This window comes from Delphinapterus leucas, chromosome 20 (genome assembly GCF_059928025.1).
Source record: "Delphinapterus leucas isolate spDelLeu-1000000601 "Yukka" chromosome 20, BTC_Dleu_Yukka2, whole genome shotgun sequence".
Classification (NCBI taxonomy): Eukaryota; Metazoa; Chordata; class Mammalia; order Artiodactyla; family Monodontidae; genus Delphinapterus; species Delphinapterus leucas.
This window is the reverse complement of record NC_143148.1, coordinates 49,697,933-49,719,790: the sequence shown is the minus strand read 5'-3', so window position 1 is coordinate 49,719,790 and position 21,858 is coordinate 49,697,933. Positions and strand designations below refer to the sequence as shown.

The window sequence follows — 21,858 nt, the reverse complement described above, 5'->3', positions numbered from 1 at the left end:
TTATAGTGAGGCATCTCGGGGTAACCTGAGCTTCTCTTTTGCTTTCAGCATGACCTGTGTCATCTGAAGTGTCATCTGACTGGACATTTACAAAATCACAGTGTCCTTAAGTAACTGAATTAAACTTTCTTGTGTACCCTTTGGCTTTGAAGCAGGTTTTATATAAAATGTCCCTGAGATTGAAGTCCGTTCCTGAAGCTCTTCTGTGAGATGCCGTAGACATCCTCTTCCTTCTGACCACATACTTTATTTACATCTGGCCTAGATCTCCACTGCAGAAATCTGAGTTACTTCCTCGCTCTGCAGCCTCAGAAGAGATAAATGATCCCTATGTGGTTACTGCCTTTAAATATACCAAAGCTACCGCTCACAATGAGTGAAAACGTCTTCAGGCTTTTAGAAAACTCTTCTAACATAAAAAACAATCTGTAAACACAACTCAGAACTTAATCTAATGAGTTTTGGATAAACAAAGCAAATGTAATACAGCCTATTAATTATAGAGGAATATGAACCCAGTTTATTTGATGCAACCTGGCTCTTCCCACCATGACGTACCCACCGATTTTTGCTGTCAGTGGTCTTGCACCATTACATACCTGACATAAAAAAGTAATAAATAGTCGAACTTCACTCAGCCTCTGAATAGTAATTTTCAGTCATTTTGTAATAGGTTAAATTATATCATTATTCAAAATGTGGGCACATTTGCTATGAGAGGTTTTATGCAATTTCAAGAGTATGCAATGATCTTAATTGAGGTTTCTTTTTTCATGTGGTGGAACTGTGACCCAATAAAAGCTTAATGAATTAGCAAAACAACTTTATACCTGCATATCTCCTTTGATTAATTACATAATCACATCATAGAGAGATGTCTCTTTATATAATCTTTGAGTAAATAGGTCTCTTAAAGGAGCCGATTGAGGAATCATTCACTTTGGCCTCAGTACTTAACACATTTTGAACATGCTTAACAAAGAAACGACATCAGACTGCCTGCCTCTTCAGAAGGAAGAATAGAAAGAGAGGAATTGCTTTCTCTCTGTCCTCCAGTACTCACTTCTACAAATGAGAATGGAATGTAGGAACACTTTTTGGCTCCAATCATCATTAACAAGCATTACTGGCAGCTATCAAGCGAGGAGGATAATATATAGGTAACAATATCTTACTCTGATGACATGGAAACCATCTCCAACCCTCTTTTATACTTAACAGACAACACGAGCAGAATTCACATTTCACTGTCTTTCTTCTGACTAGTGCTATAGACCATCATTAGGCTGGCCGGTCCAGTATCTCTTCGCTGTGGCTGTGCCCTCTCTCCACCCCAAAGGTCCTGTATCCGTACCTCCTGTCGATTCCATCCTCTCTCTCTCATCCATCAATGCCTGGTCTCTAATAAATTCACGCACACAATAGTGCAAGTCCCTGATCATGGCTTTATTTTTTACTTATTCCCGGTACAGGTACATTTTAAAGCACGTCAGTAATTAAAGAAAGAAACAATTGCTTTCTCCTTTTTAGTTTAGAAATTATTTGAGTTTTATCATTGTATGAAGGCTTCTAGATTGTGGCAGCTGATAAATATATAATTTGGGATTTGTGACTTTGGCTTTTATCATTTAGTATTTTTTGCAGTGTAAGTTGACCTCTGTTTTACGATGTTTGACGGCCAAGTGAAAGTGATGTAGGTGACGTCCTTGTCAAAGGCGTACACTTGCCCATCCCACCTGGAGCGTGTACTCATGATTATATGTGCCTCTGACAAAATCCCACTGTCTACCTTATCATTTGCTCCATAGTTAATATCAGATAATATGTTTCAGTGTCATGAGTGCTCTGTGCTTTTGGAACATGACACTTCTGATCGATGCTGGGGTGTCACGATGAGGAGAAAAGCTGTTTTTAAGTTTCTAGGTATGGCCCATTCAAAGTGATGTAGCTGACTGTCTGGAAACGATTAAAGCCGCCACAAGGATGAAGTCATGCTAAGTACTGAAGATGGTCTATGACATTTTAATTATTAAAATTTTCAAAACTCAAGCTGATGAATACAAAAAAATGACTTTAAGTAGATTCCTTACTTTTCTTGCTCTAAACTATACTTCTCTTTTAAAACGTGCTTTTAAAATAACACCTCCATTATCTTAAGGGACGTTTCACAATATATTTACAAAATTGCAGTGCCCTTAGGTTACCTGGCTCATGTTTTTTCCTCACGTCTGGGCTCTTAAGTGAGTTTTACATGAACGGTTCCTGACACATTGAGATTGTTCTCAAAGCTCTTCATCGGAGACTGAGTAGATGTCCTTTCCTAGATGACTACAGACTTTATTTACATCTGGGCTAAACCTCCACTGCGGTAATCTGAGTGTACTCCCTGGCTCTATGGCCTCAGAAGAGAGAAATGATCCTCAATGGTCATCAATCACCTCTAATATACAAAAGCTACTACTCAGGATGAGTGAAAATAATCATCCAGCTTCTACTCAAATAAATCATAAAACATATGATTCTAACATATAAAAGTATCCAGATATAGAACCCAGAGTTTAATTTTATAGTGCATTTTAAATATGAAAAGCAAATTTAATGTACTTTATTGAATACAGGAGTATCTAAATCGAGCTGCTTGGCAAACAGCTGGATCATCTCACCCTGGCTCCCAACTACTAATGACTACTAACGCCAAAGTTATTGAGTCTTTAAATATTTTAAGTGTAGTAGGGAGTTAGAGATGGTTTCCATGTCATCATAGTACAACTTATTATTTCTAAAAGTTACCCTCCTTTTCAACACCTGCTAGTAATGTTGATTAATAGTGACAGTAATCCAAAATTATTCCCATGATTCTTCCTAAGTTTAAGAAATGAGTACTGGAGAAAAGTGAAAGAGGGGAAGAATTTCCTTTATTTCTGGGTTTCCATCTAAAGTGGCAGTGGATGGTCATATCCTTAAGTCTTTGGTTGAAAATAGGCAAATTATAACCCCTCCCAAAAAACTGGTCAATGTTTTTTTCTGCTGCCTTAAAAGAAATATTCAGAAATTATAAAACGAAACAAGTATTTATTTTATTTTATTTTTTTTGGCTGTGCTGCCCCGTGCGGGATCTTAGTTCCCTGACCAGGGATTGAACCCGGGGCCCGGCAGTAAAAGTGCTGAGTCCGAACCACTGGACTGCCAGGGAAGTCCCACCGTATTTTAATTTATTTTAATTTGGAGGATAATTTGGAACTATTTTATCCCAAGCAACATAGGGTACATTATACTCAATTAGATACACAGGAACATTTTGCATAATGATTATCTGTATGCTCACTAACCATAAATTCTGTGAGGGCAGATGCAGTGTCTGCCTTGCTGAGTGGCATTCTCTGTGTACACAACAGGTGATCACAAAGTATGTGCTAAATGAACAAGGGAGCCAAACAGACTTACAAAAATGAAAAACATAGTTGATAAGTGTGAGCACATGAGAATGTGCCTTGCAGACCTCCAACTAGATGAGAGGAATTGACCAAGGGCCCCAGCTGCTGGGCTCTGAAATCCATCCTCATACTTGGGCCAGTGCCTTGCTTCCCATGGGCTGTTCCCAGCCAACAGCTGATCATAGCAGGGACTCTAAGGCAGACCCATCCTTTGGAAACATGGGACTCCTCTGATGGATGACAGACTCATGGGCTCCCCAAAGACTGTTTAACCTTTGTTGACTGCACAGAAGTCTAGGATGCTTCTGTCTAACTTTCCCTCCCTCTCTCCTTCACCTGAAGGCAGAGCTGCATGGCATCTGATGGCTCTCCCAGTCTTGGCAAGCTCTCTCCACACGTTCTCTTTCACAAGTGTCCCCTTAATAAAATCCTCACATGGTTAATTTTGTCTTGGCAGTGGCTTCTTGGAGGACCCTGACTAACATAATAAGAAACTTCAAGACTGAGTAACTCTCTGGAAAACTACTAGTTCCATTTTAGCATCAAGTTTGCTATAAATTAATATACCATATTACAATATAATAATATAGTACATAACATTTTGTTGTAAATTCATATACCATACCATATGACCATAAATTTTTAGTCTCCTTTGAGTTACAAATGATTTGAATGTAATATTAGTCCTTGGTCAAGATCCACACCTTAGGCACGTACCAAATTCTTACTTTTGAACTTTAATCTTAATTTTCAGCATGAGTGATATGCATTTTAATAACACTCTGTTCTTGAATGAAAACATTAACATCTTTAACTCCTCATTAATCTGCGATATTCATCATAAAAAGGGAGACAAATATTTATATAATGAATGCTATTATTCTACTGTTTGAGTAATACAATCCTCCTCATAAAATGCAGATCAGTTTCCCAATTCTTTTATAATATATTTGACTTATTTCTATTCACACAAAATATTTTCATCAGCAACTCTGGCATTAAATTTGAAGATGTTATTTCTTCAAAAATATGATTTTATCAACATTATGCATAATTGTTAGAATTTTCTATCTTGCATTTTACATTTTTATGTAAAATGCCTCATCTCAGACCTTGCTAGACTGAGGAGCTCTTGAAATCGGGATTGGTTATAATTATCTGAGTTTTTAATTACTGTAGTTGAATTTATGTAACTTATACTATGAAACTCACTTGGGATATTCCAATTAAGCTTCCAAGTATCTAAGTAGTACTTTGCACATATTTTTTGTCTCCACTATAGCATACTGGAAGAGCAATGCAATTGATACTTCCCCTGCTTGTTTGGAGAATAAGAGCGTACAATACTGGTGCTTATCATAGTACCAGAAAGCCTATAAATATTTACCAACTTAACTATTAACCTTCTCAAGGGCCGATATTTTGATCATTCACCCACAGGTCTGATCAAACATTCTCAAGATTCGGAGATTATGTACAGGGAATGCAAGAAATGGTATATCAAGGTATAAGTAACTGAAAAGGTCAAAAAAATAAAAGATTCCATTCATTATCTTGGACAAAATATTCGAGGTTAGGGTCAAATATCAAACTAGGAAGGAAAACCAGACTACAGAAAGTCTCCCACCCCCACTTTTATGACTAAAAAGAAAATCCCTTTTAAAATGTACTGCCCCTCTTTCCGTTTAGTCCTTGCTGGCAAGTATAAAAAAAAGCGCACATATTTTGATGTTAAAATGGCAAGAGTATGTTTCTACTTCAGTGCTATTATCAGAAGTAACTAGTGGATAGAAATAAGAATTATAAGGCATTTAGATAGACACTGGGTTATAAGTCATTGGGTTCTAGCAGGAGTGGCTGGCCACTGCATCTCAACAAGGCAAACAGGATCCAGGCCACAACCTAAAGCAAATTCACTAAGCAGCAGAAAAGCAATTGCTTCCTCCTCCATCTTCTTTTAGATCTAATCCTAGTTTTATCATTAGATGATGGTTTATATATTTGGCAGCTGACTGATACACAGTCTGTTATTTCTACTTTTATTTGATATTCTTGAAGTGTGAGGGCAATACCGTGTTTCATTATGCTGGACTGACAGCGTGGCACACGCCAGAGTGGCATTACTATCAAAGTAGCATGCTTGCTCATCTTGCACAATGTCCCTACTCACGATTACATATACCCTTGAGAAAGTACAGCTTCTGCCTTGATTATCATTCACTTCAGAAATGAAATTATGCAAGAGATTTCTTTTGGCATGATGAATTTGCATGTGGCGTGTGTGTATGTGTGTCTGTGTGTGTCTGTGTGTGTGTGTGTCTGTGTGTCTGGCATATGACTCTTCTGGTCCATGTTTATGCATCATGATTAGGCGAAAGGCCATTCCTTTTACTTACCTAGAATCCTGCCCAGTACAAGGGATCTGACCGCACTGAGTTCTGTACCTGATGCAAGGTGGACTTGTCTCCTCGCTTTCTCATCAATCTATAAAATTGTTACATGAGGTGCAAACATCCAAACGGATGCCGTTGTTGAGAAGAGGACAGGAGGCAAAGGAAGACAAAAGAAAATGATAAAATAGGCAATAGTTAATATGGTCCCAAAGATTGAGGAAAACAAAGTTTAAAGAGTTAGTCATTTATACAGGTGAATATTATTTTCTAAACTATTTCTGTGCACCCTCAGATACCAGTGCACCCCACCTTCTATCCCCTTATATCACTTTATTTTTCTCCACTGTATAAGAAAGCCAAAATGGGGAAAACCAACAAAAAGATACAAGCTATTCTCATCTTGATATTTTTACTTAGCTGGGTATTTTCACTTGAGTCATTCAGCTAAGAAATTTTCCTCTACCTAGAGGGCTGAAATATTAGTGCTTTTCTTCAAAAGCTGGTAGAGTGAATAATTCAACTTTCTCTGCTGTAATTCACATCATTTTAAAATTTATTCTGATATTGCAATCATTAATTTCTGTGCTAGAATTATGGTTGCATGCATACCCATCTGAAGTAAACTGGTTTCATTAGAGTAGCAATGCTCTTACCAATAGCATAATATGCTAAACTAGAAAGTATTTCCCTCCTGAGTAAAGCAAAACAAATAGGAAAGTTTGGCAATTTTAAGTATCAAATATTAATAATATTTTGGACAGAATCTTATTGCTTAAAAACACTGAACACGTCTGATGGTCTATGATCTATCCAAGAGCAGCAACTGAAAGGATGTCTTTGTTTAATCTATCCATTATCCAATTTCTGCTGTAGGTCCTTCTTGCCGGGGAGCATAATTTCAACCATTGCTTCTGTTGCATTTTCTCTATTACCTCCACAAAGACCACTGCTTCTTCCCTGTTAATCTTTACGTGGTGAAGCTGTCCATCAGCCATGTTTTTGAAATCAAAGTTAACAACATCGGGTTCTTGATGTCTATTTAGCTTGTACCTGATCTGCAAACTTCCTAAAGTAGGGGGAAAAAGTTATATTTTAGTTAAAATTGTATTTTAAAAACGACTTAAAAAAACTCAAGAGTCCTGTTTTGATATTTATTTATTTCTGGGGGAAAATTCACAGTAGTTCATTTGCATGTATCCTTTCCTCATAATCCCTAGAAGTCAGTTTCCATGTGAAATTGCACTATTTTCAAAATCAAGAGCAAATATGCTGCGAATAAGCAGGCTCTTTCCTGCAAAATTTTAATTTGTCAAATATGTGAGCAAGCATTTGCAAATCCCTGTACTAGCCTCTAACTTAAAAAGTAAGATTTAGTATATTATGAAGCGCCAAACTACCGTGGAATATTGCAATAACGCTGTTTCTATCATCTCATCTTTCAAAAAATATATATCTACCATTCCTGAAATGCAACTGATGAATGGAATTATTATAAGCAAACACTACTCACTTAATTGCCTGCAAAGATGTCAATAAATTTACTTCACAGGATATCTTCCAGTTTAACAGAGAAAATGTCCTAATATATATAGATAAGCTTCAAGCTCAAAATGTATACAGTGAGGAGAAATATACTTATTGGACAATATTATTTTTATTGTGGTGTTCAGTGACCTTGGGCCATATTTGATTTAGTTGAAATGATATATTCACATGTTTGTATGTTCGTTTGTTTTCCTCACCCAGAGGATTTACTCATAACATTTTTATCTCTAATCCAGATAAAGGGAAGAGAACAATAACAGTAAGTGGTTTTCTGTAGCACACACGTCCTAAGCCACATACCATTACCCTACATCGATGTACTAGCATTTCCCGTGACTACTTTATGGCCGAAAATCAGAACCAACAGATTATTTTGTGGAAGTTTTCTTACACATAATGCTAGTTTGTTAACATTCTCTCAAAACTTCTCTACTTTGATTCAAAGGAAATTACTTGTTATGTACAAATAGGCATCTTATTTCAAAATGAACCACAAAACTGATACTGATACATGGAAGAGTAAAGTGATCCTAGCAATGATAAAATATAATATTTTATCTACATAAATTAAAAATTCACACTGATTGTGTTAAATTACCAAAATTATAAAGCGATACAGGCATTTTAAGTGTTTTAAATAGTCCTTTTAGATTAAGCTGATAGGACAGTACTGAAAACACAAAACTGAATACACAGGACAGGCACACTTCTTTTCCTGTTTGTAGTTTGAGCAGCGGGAGCATGAGAAGGATCCACATTGTTCCTGACCTAATGTTCTAACCCAGTTTTCCCTTGTCTGAACAGCGCTCACCATTTTTGGCAATGATAACTGAAAGGTATTCTTTATAAAAGGAGTTGACGTAGAGCAGCAAGCTCGGGGTCCGTGTGGTGCGGAAGCTAAACTTGATCGTTTCCCTGCTTAGCCTCATGTCACCGTGAAATGAAGCCGCGTGGGAGCTGGAATTTTTACTTAGGGAGTAATTTTCTTGAAAATTGTAAATCACAGATGAGCCAGATCCAAAATAGGCAGAAATCTCTGAAATGATAAGCACATTTTACATTAAAAAATTTAAGAAACAAGGATGTTGTCTCGGTTATACTGATACTTTTCAAATTTAAAAAATAACTATCCACACTTTTAAAAATCATTTTACTTACACAAGATTAATATCCTAAATTCGCACATAAACACACACACACACACCAAATAGATTTGTATAAAAGTGAAGAGGGTGGTGGGAGAGGTAACTAGCTCGGGATCCCAGAACTCTGCTTTCCTCCATTACTATACAGGGCAGTTGTTGAACGTGAGCTTCAGATGATGCTCACGGATAAATGTAGCAACATCTCCACTCCCTCAGGGCTTTAGGTTTTTTGCCTGTTTATTATTTTTACTACGTATAGATACACGTTTGAGATACTACATAACATGTGGATGCAGAATAATATTCCTGATTACACTTAGCAAGATGAACTGGAAATCACTTAGATCCAGAAAACAAAGGCATCCTCTTATAAAGACATGAGGATGTAAAGACACGGGTCTTAGTTCTAACTTTAAACGTGAGAAGCATAGAATGGTAGCAGCAGTGATTGATTACCACAGGTTGATTTCAAATGATAACTTATTCCTGATAAAAAGTAGATGACCTGGAGAGTGCACTTTGGCCAACTTTCCATTAAATAATCTCAAAGGCTTTCATTGCAAATCAGGGACTGATTCAATTTGCAGCCAGTTTTCGTTAGCCTCCTTCAGGTAAAGGTTCAGTAGCCCAGAAACACTTAAATAAAGCAACTGAATTAAACTGGTTGACATTCTTCTATGAGGAACTATAGCAAACATTTGTCTATTCATGGAAGTCTGTTCAGAACGCTGAGCACTACACTCAGTTCGTTCCTTCTTCCATGACACGGATCAGTGAACAAGACCAGCTGAAAAACAGCCCACTGTTTCACTTCACCAACAGACAGTAGGCATTTCACAGAGCAAAACGACCGCGTATCTCTATGTTGTTACACATCAATACTGAACGGAAACGTTATTTATATTCCTGGAAATAATATTTGTTTGGTAAAACAACAAAGCTTCCTAAATGTCTTTGCATTGCTGACCATCTTCAAAAATAACAATAATGCTTTTAATGATTTGAAAAATGAGAACTGCCCATGGGACTGGTTGTTGACACCCATATTACTTAAGAGCATTAGCTGTAGATAGAAAAGATCAGACTGCGCAGCCAACACTCTACAACACCTAGAGGCGACTATTACAGGGTTTACCATCGATAAACAGGGTGTTCAAAGAACCGCGGCAAATATTTAAGTAATGAAATGTCATTGGCATAAAATAGGCCATTTGCCAAAAAAAATTCAGAAATGGAAATACTTTTGTTTCAAATAGCTACACAGAAAAAGAACTGTGGGAGGTTTTATTCACGTTGGATTGTCTTGCTGCTGGGGCACCCACGTCACACTCACCGTCTGAGCAGAACGGCCCTGCGTATGCAGAGGAGGTGCAGTCACAGGAGAAGCCGCTGGGCTTTTCCCTGCACTTCCCGCCGTTGTGGCACAACTTCCCGTAGCTGCTGCAGTGCCCTCTGCAGCCCGGCTCCACTCCCGGAGTCACCTTGGCTCTTTCTTCCAGGTCCAGGGCCATTCCGTTCAACTGCAGAGACCGAATGCATCCCAGAAAGCCCCTCTGTCGGGTGGCCGTTCCACCTAAAAGAGAAATACTGCAAATGCAAACACGTTCCTAGGTGTTTTGTTCAGGATTTTAAGACCACACAAAACTGAGGCCTCACAGAGGGCGGCCAAAATCATGGCCTTAACAGAGAACCACTGGAGTCTGAAGAGCCAATATACTTTTAGAAGCACGATTTGTGACAAAATAGTAGAAGAATTCAAAAAGATAAAACATTGATTCATGTTTTTTTTCCCCAAAGGTTGAATTTGTTATAGATTTGTTTTCTAAAAGAGTTCTATTAAACTTTAAATTGGAGACTTTTTTTAATCAGTCTCTTTATTTTAAAGAACTTAAAGTCTCTTTCATTCAAAATAACAGTGATATGCATTGATATTCTTATGTAGAAACTAACCTTTTTCTTGCAATTTTAAATAAGCATATATTTGTGGGTAAGTGTGGTTCGTCCTTCACATTGAAACCTGATCCTGATGCCGGGACAGTTTTAATTTAGTGAGAACTATGAAGGAATCCCTGAGTTTTTCTAACTTGACTGTGCGTTGATATGATCTTTTGGTTGTTATCTTTTCATCAAAAACACACAGCATCAGTTTGAGCACCAGAGTATTTGCTTCTGTCAGGCATATTTCCCAGTGAATTTTTTTTAAGTGTTGGACCAATGTTCATTGTTAGAGATTCTCAACGAAATCAGGAAAGGGGATTAATGAGGACACACAGTGGTGTAACATTTATTGAATAATATATAACAACATGTATTTACCAAGTCACCCTTGAAGGGGTTTACAGTGTTTGGGTAGAATCAGACCCTGCTATTCTAAGGCAGAGGTTCTCAAACGTTAAGGAATATGAGTACTACATGGCAAGGCTTCTTAAAATACAGGGTCAGGAGCTTGTCCCAAGAAATACTGATTGTGTGGACCAGAAAAAAAGGCTGTGAATCTAAACGGTCAACAAGCACACAGGTGAACCTGATGCAGACAGTCACTTAAAGCACTATCTTAATGGGAATGTAAGCTCTGGGTGCACTTGCACATACACTGGTGCCCAGGAATACCATACATTAATGCTCAGAATTTGAAGGAGGAAAATAGTGTCCTAGTCTAAATAATCTGGGCGGTTTACCCAGAGACAGTTAGGTGGCCTTGGGGCCTCTCAAAAGGAGCTTCATCTTTGAACAGACGATGTTGCCTCACCTCCAGGATCCTACACCTGCTCTGTACCTGTACTCTCTTCCCAGAATGTGTTAACTCTCCCTACACGCCCACCCCCAACTTCATTTAGCTAGTTCCTAATCTAGCCTCATTTAACTAAGGTCTCCTATTCTCAGAGATTCAACAGGTTTTTTGGTTTTGGTTTTTTGTTTATTTTTTGGTATTTCAGAACCAAAATTTGGCCAGAAAGACCCTAAATAAGTACGTCTTTGTCATCATCTAGAAAGCTTTACTTTTGTACAGTGTTCCTTGTATATTATCAGTGTATCTCCAGCAAAATACACATTCAATAAGGGCTATTTCAATCACACTATATCCCCAGAACAAAGAACAGTGCCTGACACATAATAGCTGTGCAACTATTATAATTATCTATAATTATAATTATGTATAATTATAACTAATTATCAATTAATATTGATAATAATTATTACTTCTCAATGAATTTACTGTTAGTAAATAATTAACACACTCATTCACTAAACCAACTGTACCTTAGGAGTAGTAGATGGGAGCTTGGTGCTTCAAAAGTTGAAGAGAGGTACAGCCTTTCCTCACAGGGATGTTTGGGTCCCTGGGACTGAGATTGTCGATAAAACTCAATAAATATTTCTGAATCAATTAATTCTATGTTTTTGGATAATGAAACACCATGAAAAGGACAATAAAAGAATTTCTGAGAATTCTGAACTCATGGTACTAATGCTACTTAGTCTTATATTTCAAATGACTGTATTTAAATATCTGTATTCAAATGGCTTCAGTTGACATAATTTGTGTCTTTTCAATGAAGAATATGAAAGTCTTAAGGGTGTGGGTCATATTTTCTATTTATAAATCCTGATGAAGTATGGTACGGAGCCAGACATCTTACAATTCCAGTTTATGTGGGCAAGGAAGAGAAGGACTTGCTTTTATCCCAGAGTTTCAGAATTGCTGACACAATTGTTTCATCCGTCCTACATTTACTCAATCTCCTGCCATCCTTGAAGTCTCTCTTCTCCCCTTACCCCGAGGACATCTTTTCTCTTCCTTCCACATCAAAGCTGCTGCTAACTCAACTCAGTAAGAAAGTCTAGGGCTCAGTCAAGTCTGTGACAGAGATTCTTTCGGCATCCTTGCTGGAGTTTTCTTTCCTGGGAAAGGAAGGCAGCCTGCAGCCTTGGTTTTAGCTTTGGCCCAGGCACTCTTTGGAGGAGGGCCAGATACAGTGAAATCTGGATTAGAGGTGTGTTCCTGGTGTATTTCATGGACTTCGTGTTACAGTATTTTAAATCACAGTGTAGAGTTTATAGTATACAGTAACATTAAATCATGGCCTGTTATGCATTTGTCACTCTGAAACATCTACAGTCTCTCTGATTTAGGGGTTTGTCTCATTCTACCAGTGACATAATAATAACTAAATAACCCAGAGTCCAACAACTGAATAATCCATTTTCACTGGTTCCAATTCATTCATTCTTGTTTGTTTTCTGCTGTTTTGTTTCAGATGACGAGGAACTAGAGGCATAGAAAAGTCCAGGGACTAGCCCATGGGCATAGCTGAGAAATTTTAGAATAAACACGTTTAGTCAGAGGCAGAGTTAAGACTAAAACCTACAGTTGGCCTTTCGCTACAAGGCCGCCCCTTTCCTCTCCATATAAGAATATGGTCAAAGAAGAAAACTTCCATTTTCTTCTCCTCAGACCACTTTTGGTTTGAATGGCATTTCAGTTCTGCAAGCTTTATTTAGCAGCTCTTTGCTGGACACTGTCTGACATTGGAGGTACAGAGTTATATGCAACTAATCGTGGTCTCAGAGATCTCACAGTCTAGTAATGGATTTAGACAGAGAGACGTGAGCACAACATGGTGTCAGTGGCAGAAATAGATACCCCGTGGAGAGGAAGGTCAGAGGATGGGGATATTAACAGGTGAAAATACACATGTAGACATGTGAAATACATGCCTAAAGAGCATTCGTAATAGTGAGACGAAAATCAACAGTTTTGTAAACAGGACTTCTTAATTCCATACTTTTAAAGAGTTAATGGTTGCCTAATCAAACAGTTTTAAACTACATTTTTAAACTACCCAAAAAATGTAATGTCTAATTAGATATAAACATTTGCAGCACACATGTATTGAGGATTTTTACTTTACCATTAGGTTTCAAGTTAATAACCTTTTATTTTAAGATGTAACTGTTCAGGAAAACATGACTAATGTAAATAGGATTGGGCCTGAAAGCTTAATTAAAGATTCCAATGACTTTTCTGGGTTAGAGTATGTCCAATTAAAATGAGTTGCAGTTTGATTAATTGATTCTGGAGGTTTCTGCTGAGTTATTGTGTTTGGAACTGTCTTCCAATTAATTTTCTATCAATTTACCTGCCATACTATATCAGATATAATGGATTCCGTAACTTCACAAACACTGAGTATTCTGTGAAATAAATACCCAACATTTCTACGTGGATGAATATAACTGAATCTGTTCCCTTACATAACAGTATTGGGATACTGCACCTAAATAAGTGTGCAAGGTGCTGCGTAGAGACTGAGCCCAATCCCTTTATCACATTCCACACTCTCAGGAAGTTAGACTAAGTGACAGATGCTACTGTCACAGAGTACAAGCTGGCTCTTTCCTATGCCAATTTTCCACTACTTTTGTGGCAGGAAGACCTTTCATTTTTTAATGGCAAATTATTTATGTGCTGTGCTTGAATATTACTGAGGATTAACTGGGAACAACTGTGTAATTTGCCCAGGGGCCTTAGAGGAAAAAAGAAATCAAGATCCCCACACTTCTCTTCAAAATCCAAAGTTACAGAAGCTTGTCAGAGTACAGGGGTTCTCTCTGACCAGGGTGCTGTGCAGAGAAAGGCAGGGAAGGCCCTGATCATGGGTCACCTGGGGGCAGGGAAATGACTGGGCATGAGGGCTGGGCCACGACCAAGTCAGGGGACTGACGGGAAAAGCGGTCCTCTGTACGTCACGCGTTCCTGTCCTTCCCAGCCATCCCCTAGGTCTGGGGAAGATGCAGCCCTGCAGCAATGATGGTATCAGTCAGTGTAGAAAGCTGTGAGCCTGGAAGCCCAGCTATAATTTTGCCATGGAATGTTCCTCACTGAGCAAAGCCCTGGGCGGGCTGGGAAGAGGAGGACTGTTTTCCCTCACGTTTAAAGAACGATCATGGTTGAAAGAGGCAGGCGGTGTAAGCAACCGTGTCACAGGCAGAAAATTCAGTCACTTTTCCCTGAACCAGAGTCAGTGGTGAGCACACGTCCCAGTGGTAGTGGCAGCAGGGAAAGATGGGCCTACTCAGACTTAAGGCCACAGCACTGTCTGCTTTGGCCATACTAAGGTCTATTTCAAAGAAATGAATGTTGGTGGTATTAGTCATATTCTCTGATTTCAAGAGGTCCCATCTGAATTCTGATTTTAGTCAACAGTCACTCAGACACAGAAAAGTACACTGGGAGCTTCTTTGGCTAATCATGAAAAAGACATCTCAAGGAGGGGAGAAGAAAATAATTGAAATAAATGATATGATTACATTAAAGAGAAATGTGACTTTTATTGCACTGCACTTTGGTAATGAGGGAACATATTTACGACTACAAAAGAAAATTAGTCTGTAATAAAAATTATTCAAACATAAAGTTGTTTGGCATGCTCTTCCTGTAACTATATTTTAGCCTATCAAAAACAAACCGAAAGCAAAAAGAAAAAAATCTAGAATATATTATAATTGAGAACTTCTGCTCATCAAAACACACCATTACCAAATGTGAAAATGCAATCCACAGAGAAAAAGGAAAATATCTGTAGTGAATTTACCTGAAAAGGACTCATCCAAAATATATAAAGAATTCTACAATTTGTTTTTAAAAGAGGACAACCCTGTAAAAATGGGCAAGAGATCTGAAGAGCCACTTCATAAAGGACGCTGCCCAAATGGCCAACAGAGATTTGGTAGAGTCCCCTGATGCTTGGCATACGCTCATTCCTGTGACCCAATAACTCCATCCCACGTACACACCCCACAGATATAAAAGCATATGTTCACCAAAAGACCAGCACAACGATGTGTTTGTAATATGCAACTTTGAAAGTATACAAATGCCCATCAACAGTAAATAAATATCTCTGTACTGGCACTGCCAGTGTCCCAAAAGCTCCCCAGGCCATATGAGTGTGTAAGTAGGTTGAAAACCAGCTTTCAGAGCTTCAGTATGCTTAGAGTTCAGCATTAACCTTTGAGTATGGCATTTAGAGATTGTTTGCTCTTGATACTTAATAAATATTTGTAGATTTGATGCAGTTCAAACGCAATGTAAATGACTTGTGAGTCTACGTCAGGAGTCCCTACTTCTCCTTCGGGCCCTGGTCCCAAAGTATCGAAATGAAGTTTGCCCCGTTTAATAACCTGTCAGTGAAAAATTTAGGCTGCAAACAAAAATTTTAGAGCTGGTTGAATGAAAATCAATTCAAGGCTAATTTAAGACGCTTCTAAGAAAAATGCTGAGTTTACAAGCCCAAACAGAAAATGACCACTGTCACAATTCAGCTTAAAAAAATGATTGATTCTTTTCTCTGCCTCATTTCCGTGGTTGGAGCATGTCTGTGGGTGTAAAATCACAGCAGTGACTCTCAACATTGAGTCCTCAGTGTTTACAAGGTCAAGGGCATATGTTAATCACACCAATCAGCGTCATGTTGCTAAACTTCTTTTTGAAGGTAGGGAACAGCACCTCTGAATAGGACTGTTTAACTAAGATATGTCATAAATCACACACATACAAAAAAGGACAAAGCGAGAGAACGTGAAAAGGTTGGTAAAGACCCAGTGCCATAATTTAGAACAAGAATAGAGAAAGATGGGCTACAAATAGGAGGGGAATCATCACTTTTACACCGAAAAGCAATGTAATGGTTGAGATTATTCGGGGGAAGGGAAGATGTTCATTGCATTGTCGCTACTGTTCCTCATCTGACTATCACACTACATTAACGTTAACTTTTTCATACAGGGATTTCTGTTCATTATTTTATTACTCCTTCACTTCGCATGCCATCCTACAGTTTCGATTAGTTGAAGACAGCTGTGCCAATATTGGGAACTGCAGGGATTGTTAAAGTCCTTCTGTTATAATTCTGTGGTGTAGGCTAACACCAGCTGAATCTCCGAAACTACCTATCACTTCCTTATTCCTATTTCAGCTGCCATATAATTGTTGCCCAGCTGAATCACGTTTTTAGTCGTGCTTTCTATTTATTTTTACTGATTTTGTTCAGAAGTTAAAGCATTAGTCTTGCCTCAGAGTTTCGCTCTGAGATGTGAACACACTTTATGATTGGTCTTTAGGGGAGAGAGTGAAGCAAGCAATGGAGAAAAGCACACTGGATTCTTTCATGTTATCCTCTTGCAGCAGTCACTTCTGAGAGACCGCCAAAAACTCTAATCTCAAAAAAAAGGAACATCGACAAATATCATCAACATAGGTCTGGCTGTGGTAGCACAGGGAGCTGGACAAAATAATTTAATTCAAAATTAACATACATTCAAATATCTGTACCCTACTTGTAGGTAAAAGAGTTAAAGATAGTATCTCAAACAAACAAATTTCTACATTACCGAAATTTCTACTGTTTCATATTTGTAGTGCTATAAAATGACTTCATTTAGTATTTGAAATATTCCACAACAGGTTTAATGTTTTGTGCTACATCTGTTTACAAACAAGAAGGTGAATTTTTGGTAAAAGCTGCTAAATGCTGGGGTAATAACATAATCTAACTTTGACGGACTGATACTAACTTGGTCTTTCAGTTTTGCCCTGCAGTTATAAAAACTGTGTTTCCACAGAATTTAAAACGTCATCGTCATCATTATGTGTCTGAATTTACACATTTTTATTAGGGAAAAGAAAGTGACGCTGAAAACTGTAGACTTACTCTTTGCAATTATATCTATCTCATTCTTTTGTCCTGATACCCAAATACAAATGATAGTCGTTATGCACGGTTGAAAATACTGATCAGTCATAATTATTTTTTAATATGGATGGGTGAACTACAAATTAAGCTCTTGAACCTGTAAGTAAGGGAAATGAAATTGCCCTTTAAAATTTTAACCAGAAAATCACTTATATTGGATTAAAGCGGAGCCAGTCACCCAAGGATCACTGGCTCTGAGAGCAGACTTAACTCCAGCACTTTGAAGGTATTAACACAGGGGCAAACAGTTTCTAAGACAACGTCCTTCTACATGTGACGCGCTGACACAGAACATATGAACAAAGCAGCCAGATTTCCTCGTGAGAGTGTCATTATGGGGCGGGTGGAACCTCATTGAAGGAGGTGGGATATTTTCTCTGGACTATGAAGAAAAACCAGGGGTCTTTTCCAGCCTGGCACAAGTGTGGTCTGTATTGTATATGTGGGACCAGGGAACAGCTTTAATCATGCTACAAGTTAGGATTAAGGAAGAAAACAAGAAAAGTTAACTTCAGGTGAAATTAAAGACTGAGAAATGATGTGAGTAACGCAAAGACCTTGCCAAAGGTTATTAGCAGGAGTAAAAAGAGTGAAACACTAACAGCGATAACCGACGCACTAGCAAGTGGTGTGCATCTCCATGTAAAATATGTCCCGACTCTCTTTATCACCATTTCCCCTTTAGCCCATGCCACCACGATCTCTCATGGGGACTGATGCCGTGGCCTGCTTCTACCCTTTCCTTCCATCCATTTTCCTCACAGCAGTAAGAGAGAACGTGGAAAACGTAAATTAGACCATGCCACTCGTCTGATGCTTTAGAACAAAATCCAAATTCCTCACCATGGCCTTTGCGCCATCCTCCTCTCACACCAATTCTCTCCTCAGCCACCACGACTTACTCCTTAACTCCTGAGAAGTTCATTCCCAAGGCCTGGAATTCTCTTCCTTCGGATATTCCCAGGGTTCCCTCTTCTGCTTCATCTGGCCTCTGTTCCAATGTAAGGTCCTCAGAGAGGACTTCCATGAGCACCCTACTTGACATAGAAGCCCCCCAAACCAAATTGTTGCCTGATGCCTTACTTCACTTTTTACTTTATTGTATTTATCATTACCTGAAACTTTATATACATACACACACACATACAGACATATGTGTGTATGCATGCCTGTGTGTGTATATGTAAATTGTTTTTATATATATTTATATACATATTGTTTTTTTATTCTGTCTTCGTTTTTACTCTTTTATTGGCTGCCTCTTGTCTCTTCCACTGAAACATACTCTTACAAAGGCAGAGAACTATTTTTGGTCTCGGTAGTGCTACATTAAGCTAGCTGTAATTATTACTAGTTTTTTACTACTTTTCACCCACTTTATGCTAATTCAGTATAACCTTTTAATTATAATTTAAATTCTATTGAATCTTCCCACAGGGGAAAGGTATTTTCATCTAGAAATTTAAAAAAATGCTGATTTGTTTGATAGTAATGTTGTAAATTGACAAATTACCATTTTGTCTTGTATGTATTATTCTATTAGCTTGTTTGGGGCCCTTTCCTAAGAGTGGTTCACTCTTGCAGTAGAGGTGAAGATGAAAACAGACCCTTATGTGGCCTCTTGACAGCCAACGATGTGCCTCTACCTAAGGCTGCAAGCCTTTTTTTTTTTTTTTAACATGAGTCCGTCTTTAATATTATCACATTAACCACTTCAATTTGCTCAGTTACCTATGAGTAGGAAGGAGGGAACTGTATAAAGAGATTTTTATTAATAGATGTAACTTTTTTTTCAGAGATCTTTCTTTCTGCCTTTCCTTTTTAATTTTCAGCAACTTTGACTTAAACATAAGAAAGATTTCAGTTTTTAAAACTTTCAAGTAACACAATCATCCTTGAATTTAACACATGTAGGAATGTCAAAAGCCTAACCAACTGCCTCATAAAGATGAAGTCTCTTAGATCTTATTAAAATTATAACACATGACTGATGGCAAAAGACTCAAGTCTGTTCGAACACACAGTTGTGTGTCATAATAGTACTTCTATTCATTACAACTACCTGAAACCAAATTAAGGCTAGGATTCCCATCAGACACAATATATAGCGACTCCATTTCTATGAAGTTAAAATTCATACGAAGAATGAAAGGTCATGCACAGGCAAACTGCAGCAGATTTCACTGAAAAATTAGAGGACTGTTTCAGCCTTCTCAATTTCTAAGAATAGTAAGGCTATTTCCTAGATCCTGACAGATTTGAAATTGCCATACCTTTTCTTGTGGCCATCTCTTATTTTTCGTAACTCAAGAAATATCTATGTCAATTTCCTGACTGAGCTCCTAGCATGTTATTGAAAGAAAAGTTATGTATTTCTTTTCACGATTTCTTTGTGATTTCCATACCCTTAAATAAGCTTCATCCTTTGCAGTGAAAGAGAATAAAACAAGGCTGTTAAGCAAGAGAAGATGTAATGGGGATCAGATGAGAATTTTGTCCTAAAACATAACTCTTACAAGTGCTTGAAATATAACTTCTGATAATTTACAATTTATCCTGCTTGACAGCATTGCTGTGTCCTCATTTACACTAAAATGTATGAAAAGTGATCAAGGCATAATTCCTTGAACTTCATGGTCAATAAGTTCTCTTAAGTAATTAGCAGAGATGTAAAATAAAACAAACACACCCAGAAGGATTCTGCTATCAAGTCTCTAAAATACCAAGTGAATGTATTTAGAAAATAAAGGAACAATGTTTGGATATAAATATGAAGTAGGTGGTCACAAGACATGAGAAAAACAGGGAAAATAAGGGACACCAGAAGAACTGGTGAAACTGGTCAAATCATGGATCCTACACCCTTTGCTCGTGCTTTTTTTTTTTTTTTTTTTGCCCCGCTATTGGCCTGTTTTACACAGGGGTCCCTGGTTGGCATAAGCTGGATTTATAAGGAGGGTTCTTCCACTTCCTGGGTAAAAGAGGTAAACATTTCCAATGTTATATTAAAGATATTAATATTAAAGAAAAACTGAAACAAGTCACATAATCTGTAATAATAAGAATGTTTACGTTAAATTTATTCAGTGCTGTAGGTCAATTATATCTCAATAAAATGGGAATGGAATAAAAGAATGCAGGTTTAGGCATCAGTCAAACACAAATTTGAATTTCATTTATTAGGTGGATTCCTGAAGACAGGTCATTTCAGCTCCCTGAAAGTTACCTCGTCTGTAAAACAGAGATAATACCCATTTCACAGGTTGGTTACGAGGAAGTAATAGAACACCTGGCGCAGCCTGGAATATAGGTTCTCAATACACGGTGATTTGGTGGTGGTGTTATCATTATCTTATAGTTGGTGTTACATTTTATTTTGGCCCATCTCTGCACTTACATCATGCAATGAAAGACAAACTCCCTAAAAGCAGGACTTACCCACAAAGAGCTGACTGTTGAGCTGCAGGAGGACATGCCCATCAGCCGGAGCGGGTTGCGTCCTTGGTGAGAGCTGATCCACTTGAACAGATGCCTCTTTCGTGTTCCTCTCAACCCTAACGTGGTGCCACTGGTTGTCGCTGAAGTGAGTGGGTGACTGCACCGAGATTTCAAAAGGCCCATTCCCCACATCGAATGAAAATGTCACGACTGCAGGAGCTGGAAATGTCAGACATGAAGATCGTTCACGTTAGTGTGTAGTCCCCGTGGTGGAGAGCTGAGTCTTCAATATACTCAGGAATAGCACCATAGCATCAACGGTCACTAAACATGAAGACAATGGTTTGAACTCTATGGAAGGAACCATTGATGTCGGCACAGAATAGATGTGGAATGAGACAGTAAAATACATTTGTATTTTGGGGAAAAAATGGATTCTAAGAAATTCATCACCAGAGTTAATTTTTCATGGTGATAAAAATGAAAGCTATTTAGCCAGGGCAAGAAAACTAAACAGCATCTGGCATTTTATATAAAAATAATTTTGACAGTGATTCAAAGTTTATTTAATTTCAAAAGCATGCAATATGCATTTGATATCACAATACTAATAGCAGTCTAAGAGGATATCAAAACAATACATCTGGTTGATTTAATTAAGTAATTTTGAAATTAACTGAGAATTTGGATTTTTAAAAATTTTTAATTTTTTGAATTTAAAAGACTTAAGTTGGTTCTAGAGAAGACTAGTAATTTCCCCAAATTATTATATATGTTAAATATCAAGTAATTTTCTTGCAAAAACGCTATCTTAATATCATAGTTTTTTTTCAAAAGGACACAATGAAAAGATTCAGCTGATAAAGTAGAAACATAGTACTTTAAAAATTAGTTAAAGAATTTACTCCTAAATAGAATCCCATAGACTTCTAAGGAAAAGAAGACTTACAGCGTAGCTCTATCCGTATAAAATCAGTAATCCCCAGGTTCTCTAAAAATACCCCAGATGAAGCTGTTGTCTTAAAAAAGAAAGACACGTCTGCACTAAGTTCTCCGTGGAAAGTAGGAAAATGAAGGTATGAAGCCTCAGTATTGAAGGAAGCTGAATTCCAAAATAACCCTGTTTTTTTTTTAAGGGAAAAATAAG

At 37.7% G+C, this 21,858-nt stretch overlaps 1 protein-coding gene across 1 annotated transcript in view; it reads right to left on the bottom strand.

The window, feature by feature from the left end:
- Nucleotides 1–21,858, bottom strand: part of CNTNAP4 (contactin associated protein family member 4) — a 268,480-nt gene that overhangs the window by 10,813 nt on the left and 235,809 nt on the right. Inside the window, exons 16-21 of the mRNA XM_022583147.2 lie at nucleotides 21,661–21,831; nucleotides 20,712–20,930; nucleotides 9,851–10,090; nucleotides 8,184–8,408; nucleotides 6,760–6,893; nucleotides 5,831–5,918 (exon numbers count right to left, since the gene is read on the bottom strand). Of these exons, the coding sequence (XP_022438855.2) occupies nucleotides 5,831–5,918; nucleotides 6,760–6,893; nucleotides 8,184–8,408; nucleotides 9,851–10,090; nucleotides 20,712–20,930; nucleotides 21,661–21,831 (1,077 nt within the window). The remainder of the gene's footprint in view (nucleotides 1–5,830; nucleotides 5,919–6,759; nucleotides 6,894–8,183; nucleotides 8,409–9,850; nucleotides 10,091–20,711; nucleotides 20,931–21,660; nucleotides 21,832–21,858) is intronic.